Source organism: Phyllobates terribilis, unplaced genomic scaffold, assembly GCF_046119375.1.
Source record: "Phyllobates terribilis strain yellow unplaced genomic scaffold, ASM4611937v1 Scaffold_1__5_contigs__length_1240528914, whole genome shotgun sequence".
NCBI lineage: Eukaryota > Metazoa > Chordata > Amphibia > Anura > Dendrobatidae > Phyllobates > Phyllobates terribilis.
This window is the reverse complement of record NW_027362761.1, coordinates 389,747,454-389,769,850: the sequence shown is the minus strand read 5'-3', so window position 1 is coordinate 389,769,850 and position 22,397 is coordinate 389,747,454. Positions and strand designations below refer to the sequence as shown.

The 22,397-nt window shown below is 41.9% G+C and overlaps 1 protein-coding gene across 1 annotated transcript in view; it reads right to left on the bottom strand.

Annotated features, from left to right (window-relative positions):
- FBN2 (fibrillin 2) overlaps positions 1–22,397 on the bottom strand; it is a 406,583-nt gene that overhangs the window by 38,437 nt on the left and 345,749 nt on the right. Inside the window, exons 49-59 of the mRNA XM_073676558.1 lie at positions 21,996–22,121; positions 20,130–20,282; positions 16,864–16,929; positions 16,136–16,261; positions 15,022–15,141; positions 14,628–14,750; positions 14,406–14,537; positions 12,938–13,063; positions 10,853–11,059; positions 9,129–9,254; positions 7,377–7,499 (exon numbers count right to left, since the gene is read on the bottom strand). Of these exons, the coding sequence (XP_073532659.1) occupies positions 7,377–7,499; positions 9,129–9,254; positions 10,853–11,059; positions 12,938–13,063; positions 14,406–14,537; positions 14,628–14,750; positions 15,022–15,141; positions 16,136–16,261; positions 16,864–16,929; positions 20,130–20,282; positions 21,996–22,121 (1,428 nt within the window). The remainder of the gene's footprint in view (positions 1–7,376; positions 7,500–9,128; positions 9,255–10,852; positions 11,060–12,937; positions 13,064–14,405; positions 14,538–14,627; positions 14,751–15,021; positions 15,142–16,135; positions 16,262–16,863; positions 16,930–20,129; positions 20,283–21,995; positions 22,122–22,397) is intronic.

Genomic DNA, 22,397 nt, shown 5'->3' with positions numbered 1-22,397 from the left:
AGTCAGGATTATTTCTAATTCTCACAATTCGAGGGTCATGTTGCAGGTAGTGCAGCAAGAAGGCACTCATGTGTGTTGCGCATCCAGGAGCACCAAGTCCCTGTTGTGTTGGTGGCGAGGTAACAATCATGCTTCCTTCCTCTGTCCTCTCCCCCCAACCTCGCACAACAGAAATGTGATCAAGGTCTCCCTCATCTGATGAGTCTTCCATCAGTTCGTCCTCCACTTCTTCCTGGGCTCCTGCACCTTCCTCACTAGTTTGGCTGCTACCATGCGCCCTGGTAAAACCATCTCCCCCACCCTCACATGCCTGCCGCCTTGGTGCTGCCGACCGTCTGGACCTTGCAGATGTTAGCCCTTCCGCATACAACTCCTCCTCCTCTACTTCCTCCACCTCCTCTTGTGCCACCACCTGACTCCGAATTCTGTTTAACATGTGCTCCAGCATGTAAATCACCGGAATAGTCATGCTGATAATGGCATCGTCAGCACTAAACATCTTCGTCGCCATTTCAAAACTGTGCAGAAGGGTGCATAGGTCCCTGATCTGAGACCACTCCTCCAGCGTGATTTGCCCCACCTCTGAATCTCGTTGGCCCAGGCTATACGTCAGAACGTATTGCACCAGGGCTTGTCGGTGCTGCCACAGTCGCTGCAACATGTGCAGAGTTGAATTCCACCGGGTAGGCACATCGCATTTTAGCCGGTGAAGTGGCAGGCCCAACGACTTCTGTAGAGATGTAAGTCGCTGAGCTGCGGGATGCGAACGGCGGAAGTGAGCACACAGCGACCGTGCCCTCTGCAGAAGGCCATCTAGTCTGGGATAGTGGGCTAAAAATTGCTGGACAACCAGGTTCAACACGTGAGCCATACAAGGCACGTGTGTGACATTGCCCCGGCGAAGGGCCGCACCCAGGTTTGCAGCATTGTCGCACACGGCCTTCCTTGGTTTCAGGTCCAGTGGAGACAACCATTCATGAAATTGGTTCTCCAGAGCTGACCACAACTCCTCAGCTGTGTGACTCACATTTCCCAGACATTTCAATGTAAAAACCGCCTGATGACGTTGAGCCCTACTGCCAGCATAGTAAGGAGGTGTGCAGGATCCCTTCTGCGCAGTTAGAAAGCTTGTGGCATTACCAGACAGGCTTTGGGTGCAGGTGGAAGACCGAGAGGAGGTTGAGGAGGCAGAAGCAGTGGTGGAACTTTGACATAAAGAGGATTGACGCACAACTCGTGGGGACGGCAAGACTTGGACAGCAGCCCCTTGTCCTGCTGTCACCATAGTTACCCAGTGCCCAGTCAGCGACATGTAACGCCCCTGTCCATGCCTACTCGTCCAAGTGTCTGTGGTGAAATGCACCCTGTCACACACAGAGTTTCTCAAAGAAGCGGTGATGTTGTGTGCGACATGCTGGTGGAGCGCAGGCACACCTTTCTTTGAGAAGTAGTGCCGACTGGGCATCTGGTACTGGGGCACTGCGACGGACATAAGGTCTCGAAAATCCTCTGTGTCCACCAGGCGGAAAGGCAGCATTTCTGTAGCCAAGAGCTTGCAGATGGTGAAATTCAACCTCTTAGCTTTCTCATGGCTAGGAGGAAATGGTCTTTTACTTGTCCACATCTGAGGGACCGAGGGCTGGCTATTGTGCTTAGACGGGGTTGATAAGGGTGTCCCTGGCAAACTGCCGGTCTGTGAGGAAGATGCAGGCGGACATGTTAGGTTGCCTTGATCCAAAGGTGGTGCTATCGATGTCGGACAGCGCTCAAGACCAGCTGGTGTTACCACCTCCAAAGAAAATGATGACCTGCCAATCACGCTGGCTGTTGCGGGTAAAGAGGTGGCAGGTCTGCGCCCCAAAACAGGTGTGACTGCTGTCCCCCCAGTCACAGAGGATGAAGAGGCCGCGGATGCACAAGATATGGCAGACTGTGGTTGGCCCGGCCGGCTAGACCGCATTGTAGCACACTGAGCTTCCCACTGCAACTTATGCTTCATGTCCATGTGCCGGTTCATGCATGAAGTACTCAAACTATGTATTTTTTGGCCTCTACTTAGCTTTTGCTGACAAATGTTACAGATAACACGAGTTGGGTCATCTTTATCGATCTGAAAAAATGCCCAGGCTATGCAAGGCTTAGCACCCATGCGACCTGAAGAGCCACCACGACTTGTGGTGAGAGGCAGAGTTGTGTTTGAGGATGCAGTTGTTGACGTGCTTCCAGTACTACGTCTCTGTCCAGGAAGGCGCAACCTGACCTCGTCGTCACTAGCATCTTCCTCCACCTCCTCTGCTGACCTCATCTCTTGGCTGACTGTGGGTTGACAGTAAGTGGGATCTCCGACCTCATCATCATCACCCTGTGCGTTATCACACCCGTCGTCCTCAGAGCCAACCTGTTCCTGCCCTGACAAAAAACTAAAGTTGTCGCTCCAATCAGGTATTTGAGTCTTATCATCGTCTTCCTCATTGTCTCCACCAACAGGAGTTACAGTTTGGGAATGAGGGTCTACATTATGGTCAGAACCTTCTGCGTCTGGTCCTGGATCCGACTCATAAAGATTCTGGGCATCAGTGCAGATCATTTCCTCGTCTGGATTCACAGAAGCGCTGGAGTCGACCTCTGATTCCCAGGCTATAGTATGAGTAAACAGCTCTGCAGACTCAACCATCTGTTCTACCTCATACTCAGACGGGCAGCTGGAGATTTGGGAGCTGTGAGGAAGCAAGTGCGATTTGGGTGACACCTTTGAGGACTGGAGTATTTGTGATGTTGAAGTTGATGTGGAGGAGAGCCCACTTAAAGGAGCACTTGATATCCGTTGAAGCACCTGCTGTTTTTGTGCCTCATCTGGAATTTGTAGCGATTGGCGTGGCCGTAAGAAAGGGATCTTATCACATTGTCCGCTAAAAGAAGTAGACATTTTAGTTTGGCTGGAAGATGGTCTTTCTTCTGCACCTACCCCACGGACACAACCTTTTTTCCCCTTCCCAACACGCCTATTCCCCTTTCCACCAGCAGCAGGCCTTTTTCCACTCATTTTGGTGGTTAACTAATTCACAACTCTGGAGTTGTTTGCACAAAAAAACAATGGATGGTAACCGAGCAGAGCTGAGTGGCCAAACTGTGGTATTAGGCCAAAACTATTGGCTGGGTTAGATGCAGAAAAAAATTATTTTGAATTTGCAACCTGATGGAGGTCAGTATAGATGGACTAATAGACCAAGTCCCACACACCGCTAGAAGCCCAAATATTTTTTCAGAGCTAGATGCAGAAATTTTTTTTATTCAATTTGCAACCTGATGGAGGTCAGTATAGATGGACTAATAGACCAAGTCCCACACACTGCTAGAAGCCCAAATATTTTTTCAGAGCTAGATGCAGAAAAAAATTATTTTTAATTTGCAACCTGATGGAGGTCAGTATAGATGGACTAATAGACCAAGTCCCACACACTGCTAGAAGCCCAAATATTTTTTCAGAGCTAGATGCAGAAAAAAATTATTTTTAATTTGCAACCTGATGGAGGTCAGTATAGATGGACTAATAGAACAAGTCCCACACGCTGCTAGAAGCCCAAATATTTTTTCAGAGATAAATGAAGAAAAAAAATATTTTTAATTTGCAACCTGATGGAGGTCAGTATAGATGGACTAATAGACCAAGTCCCACACACTGCTAGAAGCCCAAATATTTTTTCAGAGCTAGATGCAGAAAAAAATTATTTTTAATTTGCAACCTGATGGAGGTCAGTATAGATGGACTAATAGACCAAGTCCCACACACCGCTAGAAGCCCAAATATTTTTTCAGAGCTAGATGCAGAAAAAAATTATATTCAATTTGCAACCTGCTGGAGGTCAGTATAGAAGGACTAATAGAACAAGTCCCACACACTGCTAGAAGCCCAAATATTTTTTCAGAGCTAAATGAAGAAAAAAATTATTTTTAATTTGCAACCTGATGGAGGTCAGTATAGATGGACTAATAGACCAAGTCCCACACACCGCTAGAAGCCCAAATATTTTTTCAGAGCTAGATGCAGAAATTTTTTTTATTCAATTTGCAACCTGATGGAGGTCAGTATAGATGGACTAATAGACCAAGTCCCACACACTGCTAGAAGCCCAAATATTTTTTCAGAGCTAGATGCAGAAAAAAATTATTTTTAATTTGCAACCTGATGGAGGTCAGTATAGATGGACTAATAGACAAAGTCCCACACACTGCTAGAAGCCCAAATATTTTTTCAGAGCTAGATGCAGAAAAAAATTATTTTTAATTTGCAACCTGATGGAGGTCAGTATAGATGGACTAATAGAACAAGTCCCACACGCTGCTAGAAGCCCAAATATTTTTTCAGAGATAAATGAAGAAAAAAAATATTTTTAATTTGCAACCTGATGGAGGTCAGTATAGATGGACTAATAGACCAAGTCCCACACACTGCTAGAAGCCCAAATATTTTTTCAGAGCTAGATGCAGAAAAAAATTATTTTTAATTTGCAACCTGATGGAGGTCAGTATAGATGGACTAATAGACCAAGTCCCACACACCGCTAGAAGCCCAAATATTTTTTCAGAGCTAGATGCAGAAAAAAATTATATTCAATTTGCAACCTGCTGGAGGTCAGTATAGAAGGACTAATAGAACAAGTCCCACACACTGCTAGAAGCCCAAATATTTTTTCAGAGCTAAATGAAGAAAAAAATTATTTTTAATTTGCAACCTGATGGAGGTCAGTATAGATGGACTAATAGACCAAGTCCCACACACTGCTAGAAGCCCAAATATTTTTTCAGAGCTAGATGCAGAAAAAAATTATATTCAGTTTGCAACCTGATGGAGGTCAGTATAGATGGACTAATAGAATGATGCTATGCCCAAAAGATTTTACTTCACTAGGTGCAGTAAAAAAATTGGTATTCTATACACAGGTGGTATATCTTGCAACACAGATAGGCTACTCCACTGACTAACACACTCTGCAATAGGCCAAAAAGGATTAGCTTTGCTAGATTCAGCCAAATGCTGTGAAAAAAACTTGCACAGCACTGGCACAGACCTGCCTGGCAAAAACTGATAGGAACTGATGTAACCTAGTCCTGAAAAGGACTCCAATTACAATTAGTCTTTACTCCCACAATCTATCTATTTAAGAGCACAGACCTGCCTGATAAAAGTCGTAGGAAATGCTGTAACCTAGTCCTTAAAAGGACTGCAATCACAACTATTCCCTACTCCCAAGCTATCTGTATATTTGTGCGAAAATTGGCTTGAAATTAACAAGGTATAGCACACACAGCAACAGCGGTGCCGTCTAACACGCAGCTGCAGCAGTGAGAAAATGGTGGCGACGGGGAAAATGGCTTGGTCTTATAGGGCAAGGACATGTGACATACACTGCCAATCACACATGCCCTTGCTTGTGTGAAAAAAAGCACTTCGCTCCGTGTGTGCGTTGCTGATAGGCTGACAGATTGCACCTCCCCACTGCAAATGCGGGAAAGAGAAAAAAAAATGGAGATCTTCTTTGTTCCTGCAGAGATCCATCCCCTGCCCCTCCCCCCGCCCCGCTGTACACTCAAACTGCGTATTAACATTAATTTTCATCATTACTGAGAAAAAATCCAGTTATGATTTTGGTGCACGAACAGTTATCGAACATAACCTCGAACAGCCGAATTTTTCTCAAATTGTTCGTGTTCGCCGACCGGCTCGAACACCGCCCAAAACAGCTCGAATTTGAGATTGGCGAACAGTTCGAGTAGAACAACGCTCATCTCTAGTCCTTAGATACAATACTAACAGGTTAGAGAATCTACATAGAATGGCATATGAAGGAATATGGCACAACATGACATAAGGAAAAACTTCTGTATGAAACTAGAGACATAAGGAAGAACAATATGTGCCTACAGACTTCTGTTGTTGGCATATTATGTGTGACCATGTGCTCCATTCAGAGGCGTAGCTAGGCGTTCAGCTCAGGGTGGGGTGAGGCATCTCAGCTGACCCTTAGCCAGGTAACCATGATTACAACTACGGTGGCGGAGCCTAATAGTGGGTATAAGGAACCTCAGGAGATGACCGGACCGTTACTGAAAATAAATCTCTACACAAAGACCAACACCAATATTACAGCCATATGGTGACCGCACAGTGGTAGATACCAGCCCTGGTGACCATATAAGAGATTACAGTACAGTTATAGTTATAGATGGTATCTTATAGCTAATGTTCTTTCTTATGGAGTTGTTAACTTTTCCCTTCTTTTCCATTTGGCCCAGGACATCAGAGTCCCGGTGCGAAGCGAAGACGTCCCCATGCCGGTACTCTGATGTCCTGTGCGTGCGCTGATGCATCTCCCTGCACTACTGCACAGCTTAACTGTATTGGCGTGCTGTGTATGCCAATACAGCTAGGAGTGGCGGCAGCTCCAGGTGGGCTGTTCCGAGCTAGGGGATCGGGGCAACCGCTCCCTCTCCCCCCCCCCCCCCCCGGTAGCTATGCTACTAGCTCCATTCAATCATGAGAAGGAATGGGAGATTGGGAGAATCTTTCTAGTGATTGTTGGGGATCAGTGATAAATGTCTTTTGAGGTAAAAATCTAATGTCTGCTAAATTATAAAAACATTTATGTAAACCTATAAAGTTACATAGTATTAATTTTATAAACTGTAATGGGAAAGCCCACATGGGATGGTAAAGCCGAGCATGGAAAATCCCCAGCAGAATACAGTAGCAGACAAAAGGATAATATCTTAACAAATCCCATTCACATTCTGCTGAATTTTTCCTCACTGAAATTGACCAGTGGTGTGAAAATAAATATTAGCAATCAATCTTTTGCTGTCCCATGCTGACTCCTTCCGGACAGTCTGCATTATCAGGCCACATCAATAGCTTTTAACCTGAGTTTACAAAGATGTACAAAGTGCATTTAAAAGGCAACATGATAATTGTCTGAGGTTTTTTCTTAGGTCAAGGTGTCAACTCCAAGCATCCACCTGCCCTAGACCGCATTTAGTGTTTTGGGTTAGGCTTAAAGAGTAACTGTCATTTAAAATTTTATTTCATAAATAAATAGTACACATGAAATATATCTTTTCAGAGAAAAAGAATGATTAGTCCTGGTAGAGACAGAAGCAGATTTTTCTGATAAGATATATTACAAACTTTCTTATTTCCAATTGTACTATTCATTTATGAAATAAAAATTAAAATGACGGATACTCTTTAACTGTGTTAGAACTTACAGTGGCATGTCACACAGCGATTATGTCACCTTCAATGTCATCATTACTTGACAAGCTATCAGAAGCCCTATCAATTTGACAGTCCTGGTAACCGGTGTACCTCGTCCACTAACCTCTACAAGTTTTTCCATCTTCCTGCATAGAATACCCTCGAGGACAGGAACACTGATAACTGCCTTCTGTGTTCTTACAAATAAAATTACATGGCTTAGGGGACTGTGAGCACTCGTCCAGATCTATAGAGCGGGAAGAAGGATAGTACAGTAAAGAAATACATATAACTGTACATTTCAGCATAGCAGACTACACCACTTTGAGTACACTAAAAAATATGTATTATACCGATTGACACCATATGGTATTAGTTACAGGCATCTATTAGGCTGGGGCTACACGACAACTTTGACCATGAAACGTTTCCACAGCCATAGATCGCTGGGTGTTGCTGCTAGATCTTACCAAAATTGCTCAATGGTATCAGTAGGGGTTTACTAATATTTTAAATCCAATAGCCAAAGGCCAAAAAATAACATTTTAATGAATCCAAAATAAAACATAACTTTTAATTGTTAAACTAAAAAAATGAGTAACTAGTGCAAATCATATATTAAGGCTCACATTAAAATTGCACTCTGTTTCTCATTCTACTTATGTTTAGATATATCCCAAGCGGTCAAATTGCTGCGCTAGTAGAGCAAAAGCACTGCTGTCCATTATCTATCACCAGGATTATATCCTATTTTGTACTGCCTAATGACCAGAGGAACCAGAGGCAGGCACTAATAAAATAGAGAAAGAACCTCCCCAACATGCTTAATGTATACAGGCTTCATTAGTGTAATGAGACAAAAGCATTTTATTTTGGATTGGTTAAAATGGGATTTTTTGCTTTTTTGGCTATAGGATTGAAAGTTGCTAGATCGCAGTACAATACAAGTGAATTGAGTCACATTGTGAACCAGAGGGGACTGTACAGGGTACAAGCAAGACACAAGACATCCAACTGGGTGCAATATTTTGGTGACTTGTTTGATCCTGTCCCAGTACCCCATTCACTTGTATTGTGCTGCTATGCAGCAGCGACACCTAACAATCTTCGGCTGCGCGATCTGTGTACATATAGTGTACGCTCAATGGAGGACATGAATTCAGTGTGCACATAAGCATACACACATTAAACTATACAATATATAGGCTTTGGACAGTGATTTTATTCCTTTGGTTCGTATAATGCCCATAACATGTAAAAATTCTAAACAATTTACACATAGATAATATCTGCTCTTTTCCACACTCTTTTTTAGTGTGGAGATAAATGATAATAAATACTGTGAATACATTTTTTCAAGATCAAAATTGGTTACATTTATATCTATCTCTGCTATTCAAATTTATTTTCCCTTCAGCGTTGTAGTGATGACAAAATGTATACAAAATATAGAAAAATACCAAGATAATCCCTAATCATAACCTATCCTAGTACCCATGTATTTATCTAGGAGTAGGGTGAATGGGATCATGATAGTGTCTCAGGATCAGGTCACATCTGCAGCCCTGCAGCCTATCAGTGAGCTCAGCTGGTCACGCTCCCTACATCGGTGGAGCCGTTGAGCTCACTGATGGGCTGCAGCACTATAGACATGATAATACCACTGCAGACTATATATAATCACCGGAGAGGCGGCAGAGACACTTGACCTGGGGAGGGCGAGTAACAGATGATTGTGTTATTTTTATCACAGCAAACATTTCTAACAAAAAACTTGAAAGGGTAAAACCCATATATTATATGTTAGAAAAGATTCTTTATTGCATTGTAATGATCTAATTAGATTTTTATCTGCGATTTGCCATGAATGTCTTACCCACACATGATGTGCCCCCGATGTCAGTTGTATAGCCAAAATTACAAAAGCATCTGAAAGAGCCAATGTTGTTGACACATTGACCATTGCGACAGAGGTTTGGCATCACTTTACACTCATCAATATCTGTATGAATAAATTGCATTATGTTAATGAATATATGCTCTCAATAGATTACTATTCTAGGGCTTATTAACATCTATAATATAAAAAATTGCAACACATTACGCAAATCCAAAACAGCGAATTAATATTTTAGCAGCGTATTAGTAGTTTTTTTTAATAAGTTACAGCTCATACAATTTGCAAGAAAGTTTAAGTTTAGGTGTCTCCACCTTGGGTTTATTCAGACAGAAGAGGTGCTGGCTTAGCTAATGAATTGAGCCAAACAGCCACAGTATGACCCCGGCACAGGGGTGGCAGGAAGCTCTCTGCCTTTATTGGAACAACAGAGGTTACACTTCAGGGAGCATGAGAACGGGTCTGAAATTACAATGCCAATACCAAATAATTTGGGACTCAGGCATATATTATTCACATACATATAAACATGTCTAACATTCACGTCCTCTTCTGTTTTCTATATCATATGAATAAATTAACTAATTTAGAAATTGATGGCAGCAACGTTTTATTCCGCTCTGCAGCCACTATTATATCATGTGTCAAGCTCAAGATGAAAAATTTGGCGAAAGGTCCTCTTTAATTTTCATTTTCAAAACAACTAAAGAACTTTTTCTGCTGACCACCTCTTTAACACGTCTATTCTCTAAGTTTTCGACAATACTTGGATGGGAACATTCAGGTCATCCTGTAGACTGACAAAAACTGCAGGCAAGTGTATCTCACATGCAAACGATTGTTAATTTGTCAACAGTTTGTCAAAGAAAGTGAATATTCGTGATATAAAAAATACATGTTTGAATTCAATTTCCCTGTAATGTTTTTTGCAACCACTGTATTATGACTTAGATTTGCTAAATTGGATGGGGCACAGAAAAAAGTCAGCCGTACTTACCAACATCAGGTCACAATACCAATGCACTAAGGAGTACAGCAGACTCCCATGATAAAGGTAGAGGCAGTACAGGTGCAATATACTGAAGGAAACAACCAATGCATTTTTTCTGTGCTGTTTTTTGAATTTTATTTCTGTTTCGGGAAGTTGGACGGGGCAAGAATAAAGCAGCCATAAATGTTTATCAGGTCCTACTGTTAGTATTCATATGGATTTCACCACATACAATTCGTGCTTCCTTGGATGCCTACTGCCCTTTGGTATGAAGAGGTCCATTCTACACGGTGATTTATGTATGAGTGGACATGAACGCTAATGTTACAGTAATGGCACTTATGATTTTTTATTGTCTGTACATGTCCCTACTTAATTGTAAAGTGCTGCGGAATATGTTGGAGCTATATAAATAAAAATTGTTATTAGTATTATGTAACAATAAATATGAGGGATTATGAATAATATAAGGAGGTGTGCCATTTAGACGGAAGAGTACCCTGTAAAGAGTGGAGTGTAAGCATTCAGCAAAGCCTTTTGGCTTTCCTTTTTTTTACTTCTTCTATCATCCAGTGCATCTTGGAAGAAAGCATTAATCCTTCAGTTATGAACATCGTCTTTCTCCTTAGAGTCATACAACAATTAATTCTGGCTTAATCATTTCCTTATTTTCACAATGGTCAGTAGAAGACAATATGAGATAGAAATGTACCTTTCCCATCAGTTGTGTACCCTGGACCGTGCGGGCAAAGCTTCTTGTACTGAGTTGTGCCTGGTAGAGGGCAGAGCTCACACTGATTTCCCCAGCCTCTACCTTGATTGCAGCAGCATTCAGATTTAGTGACATGATTGCGACTGCTGGATGACATCTGACACATGGTTTGTAGAACTTCCGAGAAGCAGAAGCCCTGGCGTGTATCTGAAGGCAATGAGTAATATCATGTTAAGTTCATAATGATCATGTACAATACAGTGTTCAGTATATGTGAAACATAAAAAACATTTATGATGACATTGAAATATAAAAATAATATTAATAAAGACTAGTGTTGAGCGAGTATGTTCTGTCCGTGTATGCTCGGGCCGAGCTCCGAGTATTTACAGCTGCTCGGTGATATGTTTGAATCGCTCCCGTGTGCATGATTTGCGACTGTTTGACAGTTTTATTACATGGGAGGAATGTCTATTTCTTACACATTCCTCACATGTAATAAAACTGTCAAACAGTTGCAAATCATGCACACGGGAGTGATTGAACCATATCACCGAGCAGCTATAAATACTCGGAGCTCGGCCCGAGCATACTCGGACAGAACATACTCGCTCAACCCTAATAAAGACACAACTCCTAGAGGAATTAAAGCTGATATATCACTAGATTTCTCAATAGAAACTGCCCACAATATTACATAGACCTCTCAGACACAATAAAGCTGGAGTACTTACTTTAAAATCCTTGTCAGAATTGCTGTATAGTCCCTTTTGAAATTTTAACTCAATCTTCACCAACCTAGCCTCACTGACAGCTCCTCACTGTCCGTCTAGCTGCAGAGTTCTCATACTGCTCAGTAGAAGCTGTAGCTCATCTTCATATCAGGATTATACAACTATTCTGCAAATTGCCTCTTCAGAGAAAAATAGGACTTGTACTCTATAGTGCCACCTATTGGAAGCAGCAATCCTACAAGTCACAATCAACCCTTTAACAAGTCGTACAATATGACTTAGGATAAAAGCCAAATCAGAATCTCAATTTGCAGACACGGTGTTTCGGGCTGTTGGCCCTCGTAAAGAGAAAAGTTACCCCTTAGACTACAACTATTCTGACATTGACTTTCTATGGATATTTGATGCTGACTTTACGGACAATCACTTGCCAGTAGTGTCTGTTTCCCATGGGTTGATTCACAAAAAACCTTACTTCTTCAGGATCATATTTGTGGATTGATAGTACAGATATTACTATGCGAAAATAAGCATGCTACTGTGTAAAAACAAGTAATTATGCAAATTATTTTTTATCAAAAATTCTCTCCATTCTTCATAACAAATTTTAATTTTGTTCATGTTGTCCAGGTAAAGGCCTGTCTTCTAGACAAGCAGAACAAGATTTTTTCTGTAGAGCTTAGAAGCGCTGTTCTGAAGCTGGCCAGATTGCTTCATCCGGCTAACTTCAATGCCATCATGTTTCTCCGATGTTGCATAGGCAAAGCTATCTCATATTTTGGGCCAGCAGCACAAAGCGTTCTTAACTGTCAATTAATCGGGAGTATACAGCCCCCTTCCCCGATGCAGTGCACTCCTGAAGACTGATGATGACAACAACCCTTTTAAAAGTAGACCTGTACATGCTCCTATGGATGAAGGTAAGTCTTCTGGCAAAACCAAAGAATTTAAACCGGCACTAGGTAAGACTACAGATATGGGTTTTATAGTTTATACCAGTCAGATCATGTTTTATTAACTATTCTATAAAATGAAGCTGAAAATTCTGTCCCATTTCCTTACCACAATATTCTAATTATGCCATCTTATATCATCAGTCTGATTTGTTTCTAAGAAACACTTTGCTGTAGATGTTAAATACTGAGATTATCGTGCACTTACTATGGCGTCCTATTTCTATTCATTCTAAAAAAATATCAGTAGTTTGGCTATTGTATAACCAGTTACACAATGGGAAAGCCAAAATCCGGATGTAAAATATATTTATTTTGGCTATTTGTAGCTCTATGAGGAAATATTATTATTATTATTGTTATTATTATAAGTGGAATGAGTTCAGCATTTTTTTTACCAAGGCATTCGGTTCCTGTAAGAGATGGCTGAAATCCTTCACTGCAGTCACATCGATAGCTTCCAATAGAATTGACACAACGGCCATTTTCACAGATGCTTGGTTTTGTGCGACATTCGTTCTCATCTATAAGGATAGATAAAAAAAAAATATGAATCAAGTAACATATTAAACAGTATATTGAAGAATATTGCTCTAGATTACCCATACTAAAATGCTACTTCTAAGGTAAATCCACTTATCATACAGTTGTTTGCATTGATATATGTATTTATATCCATAGGATGATTAATCTGGATTTTCAATTTGCTCCTTGTTACTATGACTTTCTATAAATACAGTATACTCGTATAATTGCTTACAGCCAAGATTTCCTTTGATGAATCATCACAGCCAGTGGCCATGAATTGATTAGTTCAAGGGTAAAGCCATTGAAAATCTCTTCTATTTAATGCACACAAACATTGAAACCTGTCCCAATATTTAATTAAATATTTATTTGTCTAAATAGTAGAACAATTAGTACTGGATGTTCATTCAGTTGCAGATGACCATCAGAAATGGAGTAGATAAAATTAAGGTAAAGTTGTCTATTCAGCCTTAAAGGAAGTGTACATGTATTTTTTTTTTAATTATAGGAGATGTAAAAAAAAGACGATGTCACAGCTGACCCTTCCCCTTCCCTTCACCTTTGCATAGGCTCATTTGACACTTCAATACAAAAGATAGGGTCAGGATCCAACCATTGACACTATGTATATTTGTTGTTTCTTGAAAAAAACAGGAAATTGAAGGGGAAGTTAAAGGGATATTCTCATTTCTAAGAACCTTTCCTAATATGTAGTAGGTGTAATAATAATAATATTAGCAAATACCTCCAATTAGAAATGTAGAATAGTTCTTCTGATTCGCTATCTATATTACCCCATGGGAGGGCATTGCAGTAACTTTGGTATCCATGGTTACAACCACTCATATAGTGACAGTTAGTTAGCTGTTAGTGGTCATAACCATGGATACCTAAGCTACTGCAATGCCTGCCCATGGGGTAAGCGACATAGCGAATCAGAAGAACTGCATTTATAATTGGAGGTATTTGCTAATACTATTATTATTACACCTATTACATATTGGGATAGGATCTTGGAGATACCCATTTCAAGTCTAAAAAGCCCCATTGGCTAGTGTGAAAATTGCAAGAATTATTTTTTTCTATTTGTAATGCAAATTATGACATGCAAAAAAAAGACATTGTCAAAAATATTTAAAAAATAAATTTATCACAAAAACCTGATTTAAACAGTGAGTCATTTTCTGATGATGAATTCCATTTAAGTCATTCCAGAAGGAAAAATGCAGATAACTTTTCCAATGAGGTTTTTACACAGCACGCTTCTAGGCTATGTAGTGGAGTCCTACTAAGAACTCGTTAAAGTCTGAAGCCAAGTATAAGGTAGTGAATCTTTACCTATGCAGCCTTCTCCATCTGGTCTTCGAGTCATCCCAGGAGGACAAATACACATAAATGTCCCAATGAGGTTTTTACACATCATGCCCCTGGACTCGCAGTCATGGAGCCCTTCCAAGCACTCATCGAGGTCTGTAAAGTAGTACAAGGCAGTTACAGTAATATTTACACATGTACCCTCCTTCTCATTTTCTCTCAACCTCAAGTGAATTTCTAACTGACCTTTACACATCTTCTGATCTTCTCTTAGAACATATCCAACAGGACACGTACATTCATAAGAACCATAAGTGTTAATGCATCTGAATGCGCAAATCAGAGGGTTCAATGCACATTCATTGACATCTGGAGGAAAGAAAGACATCCAAATACAAAGTCACTCATTTGTAGTCTGTCATCATAGCCGATATAGTGGACACTTCTTCGAAATGCTTTTCCTAGATCTAAGCATAGTTACCATATACTGTATAATAGCTACAGCTCATCATTATCAATAGATTTTCACATTTCAGTCCCAATGCAGGAATTAAGCCATGAGTTTCATACTTTAATATCCTTTTAATTTTTTATCATTTTAGGAACTACCCTCACGAAGTGAGCTGAAGAAACGATTTACCTTCACAGTTCATCATAGGTCCAGGTTCGAATCCTTCATCACAGGTGCACTCAAAACTACCAATGACATTAGTACATGTCCCATTTCCACAGGGATTGCCAATAGAACATTCATCAGTATCTAAAATGTGGGAGATAATATATATTAAAATGCTAAAACTAAATAAAAAATAAATACATATTTTAGGGTATTTTACGTATGACAAGAAATATCATGGCCATATAAGTCCATGAATGATAAGTCTTTATCCAATAGTAGATAGATATGGTAAAATATTGTGGCCCTAAGTGAAGCATTTGATGCTCACAAGTATCCAACTTTAATTCAGGTGATGCCTAAACTGATATTACTATTTGGACAACAATATATAAAAAAATTCATATCATTCTTCATTGTTTGTGTGGTCAATATGGACATCGATCTGATTAACACAACTGCAATGTAAGCGAGATGTTGGGTCTGTACTTAGCACTGTTTCGTTGTAGCAATGGGGTCCTAAATTTGAATTCTGCCCAGTGTAAAGCTAAGTTCACACTAACGTTAAGTTTAATTTTTCTGTTCCAATATGGAAACAGAAAAAATTTAACTTTTGCAGAGAACTGATCCATCTAACGATGGTCACAAATAGCTATGGGTGAACCACATGGACTAAAATGGGGGACATTTTCTTTTTGAAAGGGTGGAAATCATTTCAAAGGAAAAATAGTGTAGCACTATATGCATTTTCTTACTGTAAAGATTATGGAATTTGCACCAGATCCACCTAACGGAGGCTCAGACACAAGTGTGAACCTAGCCTAATTGTCCTCCAAGGTTGTATGTTCTTCCTATGTTTGGTTTCTTAGTTATTTCCTACCTCTTCTTGTTTGGTTTCCTACCTATTTGCCAAAACTTATTGTATATACATGTTCCTAAGATATGAAAGGCAGACTGTGAGTCTTTTGTGGAGAGAGGCTGGGGTAAATGGTTAAATCTCTGTACAGTGCTGCAGATTATGTTGGCGCTATATAGTTCAAAAGTAAATAATAAATATGTATGGTCAGTTGGCACATATGTAATCTGATCTTTATATTTCTCAATAACAATGTTTTAGCTGTTATCAGACGACACATACCTACACAATTGATTCCTGTATAATCTAGATTATAACCCATAGGACACTCGCATCGGAAAGATCCATCCGTATTAATACAGAGACCATTTGCACAAATTCCTGGGTTTTCTAGGCATTCATTGACATCTACAATAAGCACAAAATGTACATTCAAAATTAATGGCAGACATCTCATTGTCGGTGTCATAAAGTAAATCTAGCAAAAAATATTATAACTATACAGTCATAGCCGAAAGTGTTGGCACCCTTGAAATTGTTCCAGAAAATGAAGTATTTCTTCCAGATATACAATGTTTTGCTATACAGATGTTTATTTCCTTTGTGTGTATTGGAATAACACAAAAAAAAAGAGAAAAAAAGGCAAATTGGACATAATTTCACATAAAACTCCAAAGATGGGCCAGACAAAATTGTTGGCACCTTTCCAAAATTGTGGGTAAACAACTTTGTTTCAAGCATGTGATGCTCATTCAAACTCACCTGTGGCAAGTAACAGGTGTGGACAAAATGAAAATCACACCTGAAACCATAGTAAATATAAAATACCTCCTGATGTGATACCTTACATGGTATATTTCACCTTGCCATCCCCAATCTGCTCAAATATTTTGCTTGTGTTCTTTTGCTGTCTATTGATATTATAGTTTTCTATTGGTTTTTATATAAGTTTAGTATGATGAATTGTGTTACCTTCAGTATCTTTCCAATGAGAGATGTTTATTATTTACCTTCTCTGTCGCCTTCAGGACCTGTGGTGGTGCCATGTCCAAATGGACATAATTCTCGAAAAGCCCCTGACAATAGAAAATACATAAAATACTGTATAAGCACATGCAATAATTTATATTTTAGAGAACTATGTTTCGTTATATCACTAACATCTACTCAAAAGCTACTAAAGACAGACATTGCAGACTTGGTAGACAATAACAAAAGTAAAAAAAAATTAATGTAAACTGATAAAAAAGAGGTTTGCCAAAATAAAGGCAGGAAAACCGAAATGAACATTATCATCTTCCTTTCCGTTGGAGTTTTCACAAAATTTCATGAACTGTCTGGGGCTTGGACATGGCTGTTCTCCAACAACAAGATTGTCATCTCTGGTTTAAAATCATGAGTGTTTCTGGTTGATATCTACAATTTCTGTCTTTTAGAGCAGAGGTCCCCAACCGCCGGTCCGCGGACCAGGACCGGGCCGTTGGGGTTTTTCAGCCGGTCCGCGGCGCCGCTGACCAGGGCCGGCGTCAGCACCCGGGCAAATGCCGGGGCTCTGAGCAGGCAGAGGGGCCCACTGGCGGTCGCGCACCCCGCTGGGCTATGGGCGGAGGAGAGCGGTGTCAGCGCCCGCCCTTCTCCGCCGCTTGCTCAGGGCCCCGGCAGCCCGATACTTACCTCTCCCCGTGCCTCCGCAGATCAGCTGTCTTCCTGCTCTGCGCTCCCTGTGACGTCTCAGGTCAGAGGGCGCGGTGACGTCTTTACACCGCGCCCTCCCCTGAGCCGTCACAGGGAGCGCTGAGCGGGAAGAAACGACAACGCTGGAGTTCGGAGCCGAGCAGCGAGCGGCGGGCAGCAGGTAGCAGGTGAGGAGAAGGGAGGTGAGTATTTGATTTTTTTTTTTTTTAATGTATGGAGGCATGGGGCAGTATAAAGAGGGGAGGGGGGGCATCCTGCTTGGGGCATTATAAAGAGGAGGGGTGACAGCCTGCATGGGGCATTATAAGGTGGGGAACAGCCTGCATGGGGCATTATAAAGAGGGGGGGATTCCTGCTTGGGGCATTATAATGAGGAGGGGTGACAGCCTGCATGGGGCATTATAAGGTGGGGACCAGCCTGCATGGGGCATTATAAAGAGGGGGGGATTCCTGCTTGGGGCATTATAATGAGGAGGGGTGACAGCCTGCATGGGGCAGTATAAAGAGGGGAGGGGGGGCATCCTGCTTGGGGCATTATAAAGAGGAGGGGTGACAGCCTGCATGGGGCATTATAAGGTGGGGAACAGCCTGCATGGGGCATTATAAAGAGGGGGGGATTCCTGCTTGGGGCATTATAATGAGGAGGGGTGACAGCCTGCATGGGGCATTATAAGGTGGGGACCAGCCTGCATGGGGCATTATAAAGAGGGGGGGATTCCTGCTTGGGGCATTATAATGAGGAGGGGTGACAGCCTGCATGGGGCATTATAAGGTGGGGACCAGCCTGCATGGGGCATTATAAGGTGGGGAACAGCCTGCACGGGGCATTATAAAGAGAGGGGGGGGACATCCTGCATGGGGCATTATCAAGAGGAGGGGTGACAGCCTGCATGGGGCAGTATAAAGAGGAGGGGTGACAGCCTGCATGGAGCATTATAAAGAGGAGGGGTGACAGCCTGCATGGGGCATTATAAAGAGGGGGGGTGACAGCCTGCATGGGGCAGTATAAAGAGGAGGGGTGACAGCCTGCATGGGGCAGTATAAAGAGGAGGGGTGACAGCCTGCATGGGGCATTATAAAGAGGGGGGGCAGCCTGTATGGGGCATTATGTGGGGGGTAACAGCCTGCATGGAGCATTAAAAGGGAGGGGCCTGTATGGGGCATTATGTGGGGGGTAACAGCCTGCATGGAGCATTATAAGGGGGGGACAGCCTGTATGGGGCATTATGTGGGGGGTAACAGCCTGCATGCAGCATTATATGGGGACCGGTATCCTGTATGGAGCGTTATATGGGGGCCAGTATCCTGTATGGAGCGTTATATGGGGGCCAGTATTCTGTATGGAGCCTTATATGGGGGCCAGTATTCCATATGAGGTCTTATATGGGGGCCAGTATTCCGTATGGGGCCTTATATGGGGGCCAGTATTCCGTATGGGGCCTTATATGGGGGCAAGTATTCCGTATGGGGCCTTATATGGGGGCAAGTATTCCGTATGGGGCCTTATATGGGGGCAAGTATTCCGTATGGGGCCTTATATGGGGGCAAGTATTCCGTATGGGGCCTTATATGGGGGCAAGTATTCCATATGGGGGCCAGTATTCCGTATGAAGCGTTATATGGGGGCCAGTATTCCGTATGGGCGTTATATGGGGACCAGTATTCCGTATGGAGCCTTATATGGGGGCCACTATTCTGTGTGGAGCGATTCACCGGTTTCTGAGCTATTGTAGAATTTACAATAGATATCACTCATGAAGTGAAATCTTTGCATTGTACTATATATATATATTTCTCCGCCGTATCTCTGCATCATGAATCGTGGTATGTGTTAAAGGGGCCCACTGAGACTCTTTCGCCCGGGGCCCAGAAAAACCTGGAGCCGGCCCTGCCGCTGACAGCTAGCTCCGCGGCCCTGCGCCTGGTCAGAACTCGCTCTGTGTGGATTTATAATGTTTTCTGCCATAGCCGTGACAGCTCGCAGCTCCCGGCAGAGAACATTATGCAGGACGGGGTGGGGCGTCGGGCGGGTCTTAGTGACGCAGCCCTCCACAGCACAGCATGGTACCTGTTGTACGTCACGGGGCGGGTCTCAGTGACGCGGCCCTCCTGCACAGCATGGTGTGTTCCTGACGGGGTGGGGCGGCAGGCTCTCCTCACTGACACGCCCCCGGCAGAACATGTTATGTGGGGCGTGCTGGGGCAGCAGACTGGCTTCAGTGACGCGGCTCCCGGTACCGGTGTTCAGTGTGTAGCGCTGCTAAGCAGCAGCGCTGTATACACTGACGCTCAATGTACAATGCTGCTACTTAGCAGCGCTGTACACCGAGGTCCCGCCAGCATCCTCCCCATACAGCTCCACCCCTCCATAACCCCACCCCCATATGACCAAAGCCCCGCCCCCACCCCCACCGGGCCATGGAAAACTGGTCTTGCTTAAAGCCGGTCGCTGGTGCAAAAAAGGTTGGGGACCTCTGTTTTAGAGAGTAAATTACAGTGAAACCTCGAGGTATTTGTCTATGATCTTAGGAAGCAAATAAAGGATGAATGTTATTATTACGGTAGGATAAGTGTCACATACCGTCTCCTTCTTTTGGACACAGTTCACATGGATCGCCCCAGCCCTCGCCTGGCATTTTGCTGCAGCAACAGGTTGCTTTAGTGCTGTTATATGCTTTTGGCACCGAACATTTCCCATTTTCAAATTTGGTAAAACAAAAGCTTTGCCGAGTATCTGAAATCAACAAATTGCATGTAATTTTATTGTTAAATAGACTGCGGCGTAAAATAAAAGATTCTAAAAACCAGTATCAGGACATTTCTTATATTGTGTTTAAAAAGTACAAGGTTCAATTGAAATCAGTTGTATAAGCCTCTCGATCTCTTTTTCTGTGAGTGATCCCTACGTATGGAAGGCGACATAGATTCTACAAATATTTATTTATTTGTATCCTCCTTCTTGTTGTTTTACCCTGTAATAATAATTAATCTCATTGTTATTTCTTCTCAAATTCTACTAATTACTCTTGTCCTATCATATTGATGAAACTGATAAAGGGTTATTCTCATCCTGATAAATGGTAAAACCAGCAAGCTTTGCAATTTACTCGTAATTGAAAATCTTCATTATTCTTATTTTTAGATATTCTGAAGGGGAATCTGTCAGCAGGATTTCACCCTAAAACTATTTATATACTCATATAGCACTTTCAAAGACACATCCAGCAATAATTTTATATGGCCAGTCCATTCCTCAGAAATCAGTATTTGAATGGATATGCAAATGAGGCTGAAGTGCTTTCCACCTGAGGAAGCTCTTCTCATGCATCTGCTCTTGCCAGTTCTGTTCCCCGCCCAGCGCCGCCTCCTCCTGCTTGACTGACAGCCTCTATGCTGGGTGACTTCAGGCAAAAGAGCTGTCAGACAGGCAAGTGGAGGGGGCACTGGACGGGCAATAGAAATGGAGTGATAGAGGCTTGGGAAGTGCTTCAACCTTATTTGTATTCAAATGCAGATTTCTTGGTAAGGGAGGAATGGACTGTGTAGGTAAAGGTATTGCTGGACTTGTCTTGGAAAGAGCTACATGTACATATAAATAGTTTGAGGGGTGAAATCGTGCTGACAGATTCCCTTTAAGAACACAGAGATTTTTAATTTTAATGGTTATTGCTCATTGCATAGGTGGCTTGTCTCCTATGCAAGTAACACCGTGCTTACAAGCTCTTCCAGTAGAGCTTAAAAGTGCTGCTCTGAAGATGGGTGGGTTGGTGTATCTGACCAGCTCCAGTGTTCCTGTGCCAGCACTGCGACAATGCCGCTGGTCCAAATGGTTAAGTAAGCAGTAGAGCTCCAGAAGATTCATGTTGAGAAAATCCCTTAAACACCATGGCTTCCATTTATAACATAGCCCCAATCATTATGCCTGTCCCATTCTCAATCTTGATGGATTATTTTGAGTTATGTTGTCCATGAAATATCTTTTGGTGCTCTGGTATATTAGACAACAAGTATAGCACATCCTTCACCACTTTTCATGCCCTTGAAAATACCAGCCATAAAGCCTAAATGAAAGGAGGGCTTAAGTGGAGCTCATCTGCTCCAGGCAAAAGTGTTACACAAGCAGATAATGAGCCCAAAGAGCCAAAAAATGGACTGACGATAGAGGCAGGGGGCTCATGTTGTGCACACTATCAACCTCAGTGTATGTGTCACTATTTCTGTAGGAAGGGAACAACATGAAATAAGTCCTGGCTGGATTTTAGAGTCTGAGGGGCAATAAGAGAAGAAGGTTGCAGGCAAATAGTTTAAATTGATGGTGAAATTTGAAGGTTAGGGAAAAAATATACATAGAGATAGGAATATACTACACTCTCCGTTTAACGGTATATCCCCTTCCACTGTCAGCTTTATATGTTCTAGAAGGATATCTAGCAGATACAATACATACCAAAACATCTTCTCCCATTATCTGATAAAACAAATCCAGGTGGGCAAATGCATTGAAAGCTTCCAGGGGAGTTTACACAGGTTCCAAAAAGGCATATATTTGGCTCTTCATTACATTCATCAATGTCTGAAAATGGAAACATAATACTCTTAAGAGAGCAGTAGCACAGACGTTGTATACACTGAAATCAGGATATTAAAGAATATACATATAATTTATACACATCTACGCCCTTTTGTAGGTCACTCTACGCAAAGACAATGTTAACAATGTTGTGATAAATATTTCTGTAAGCTATAAACCCATTTCATATCCCTACACATTATTCATTCACAAAGATAAAAATCTCAGCCTTGTTTAACCTACAATAAGTTTCCTTCAAGAACAATCTTGTTGTATGCG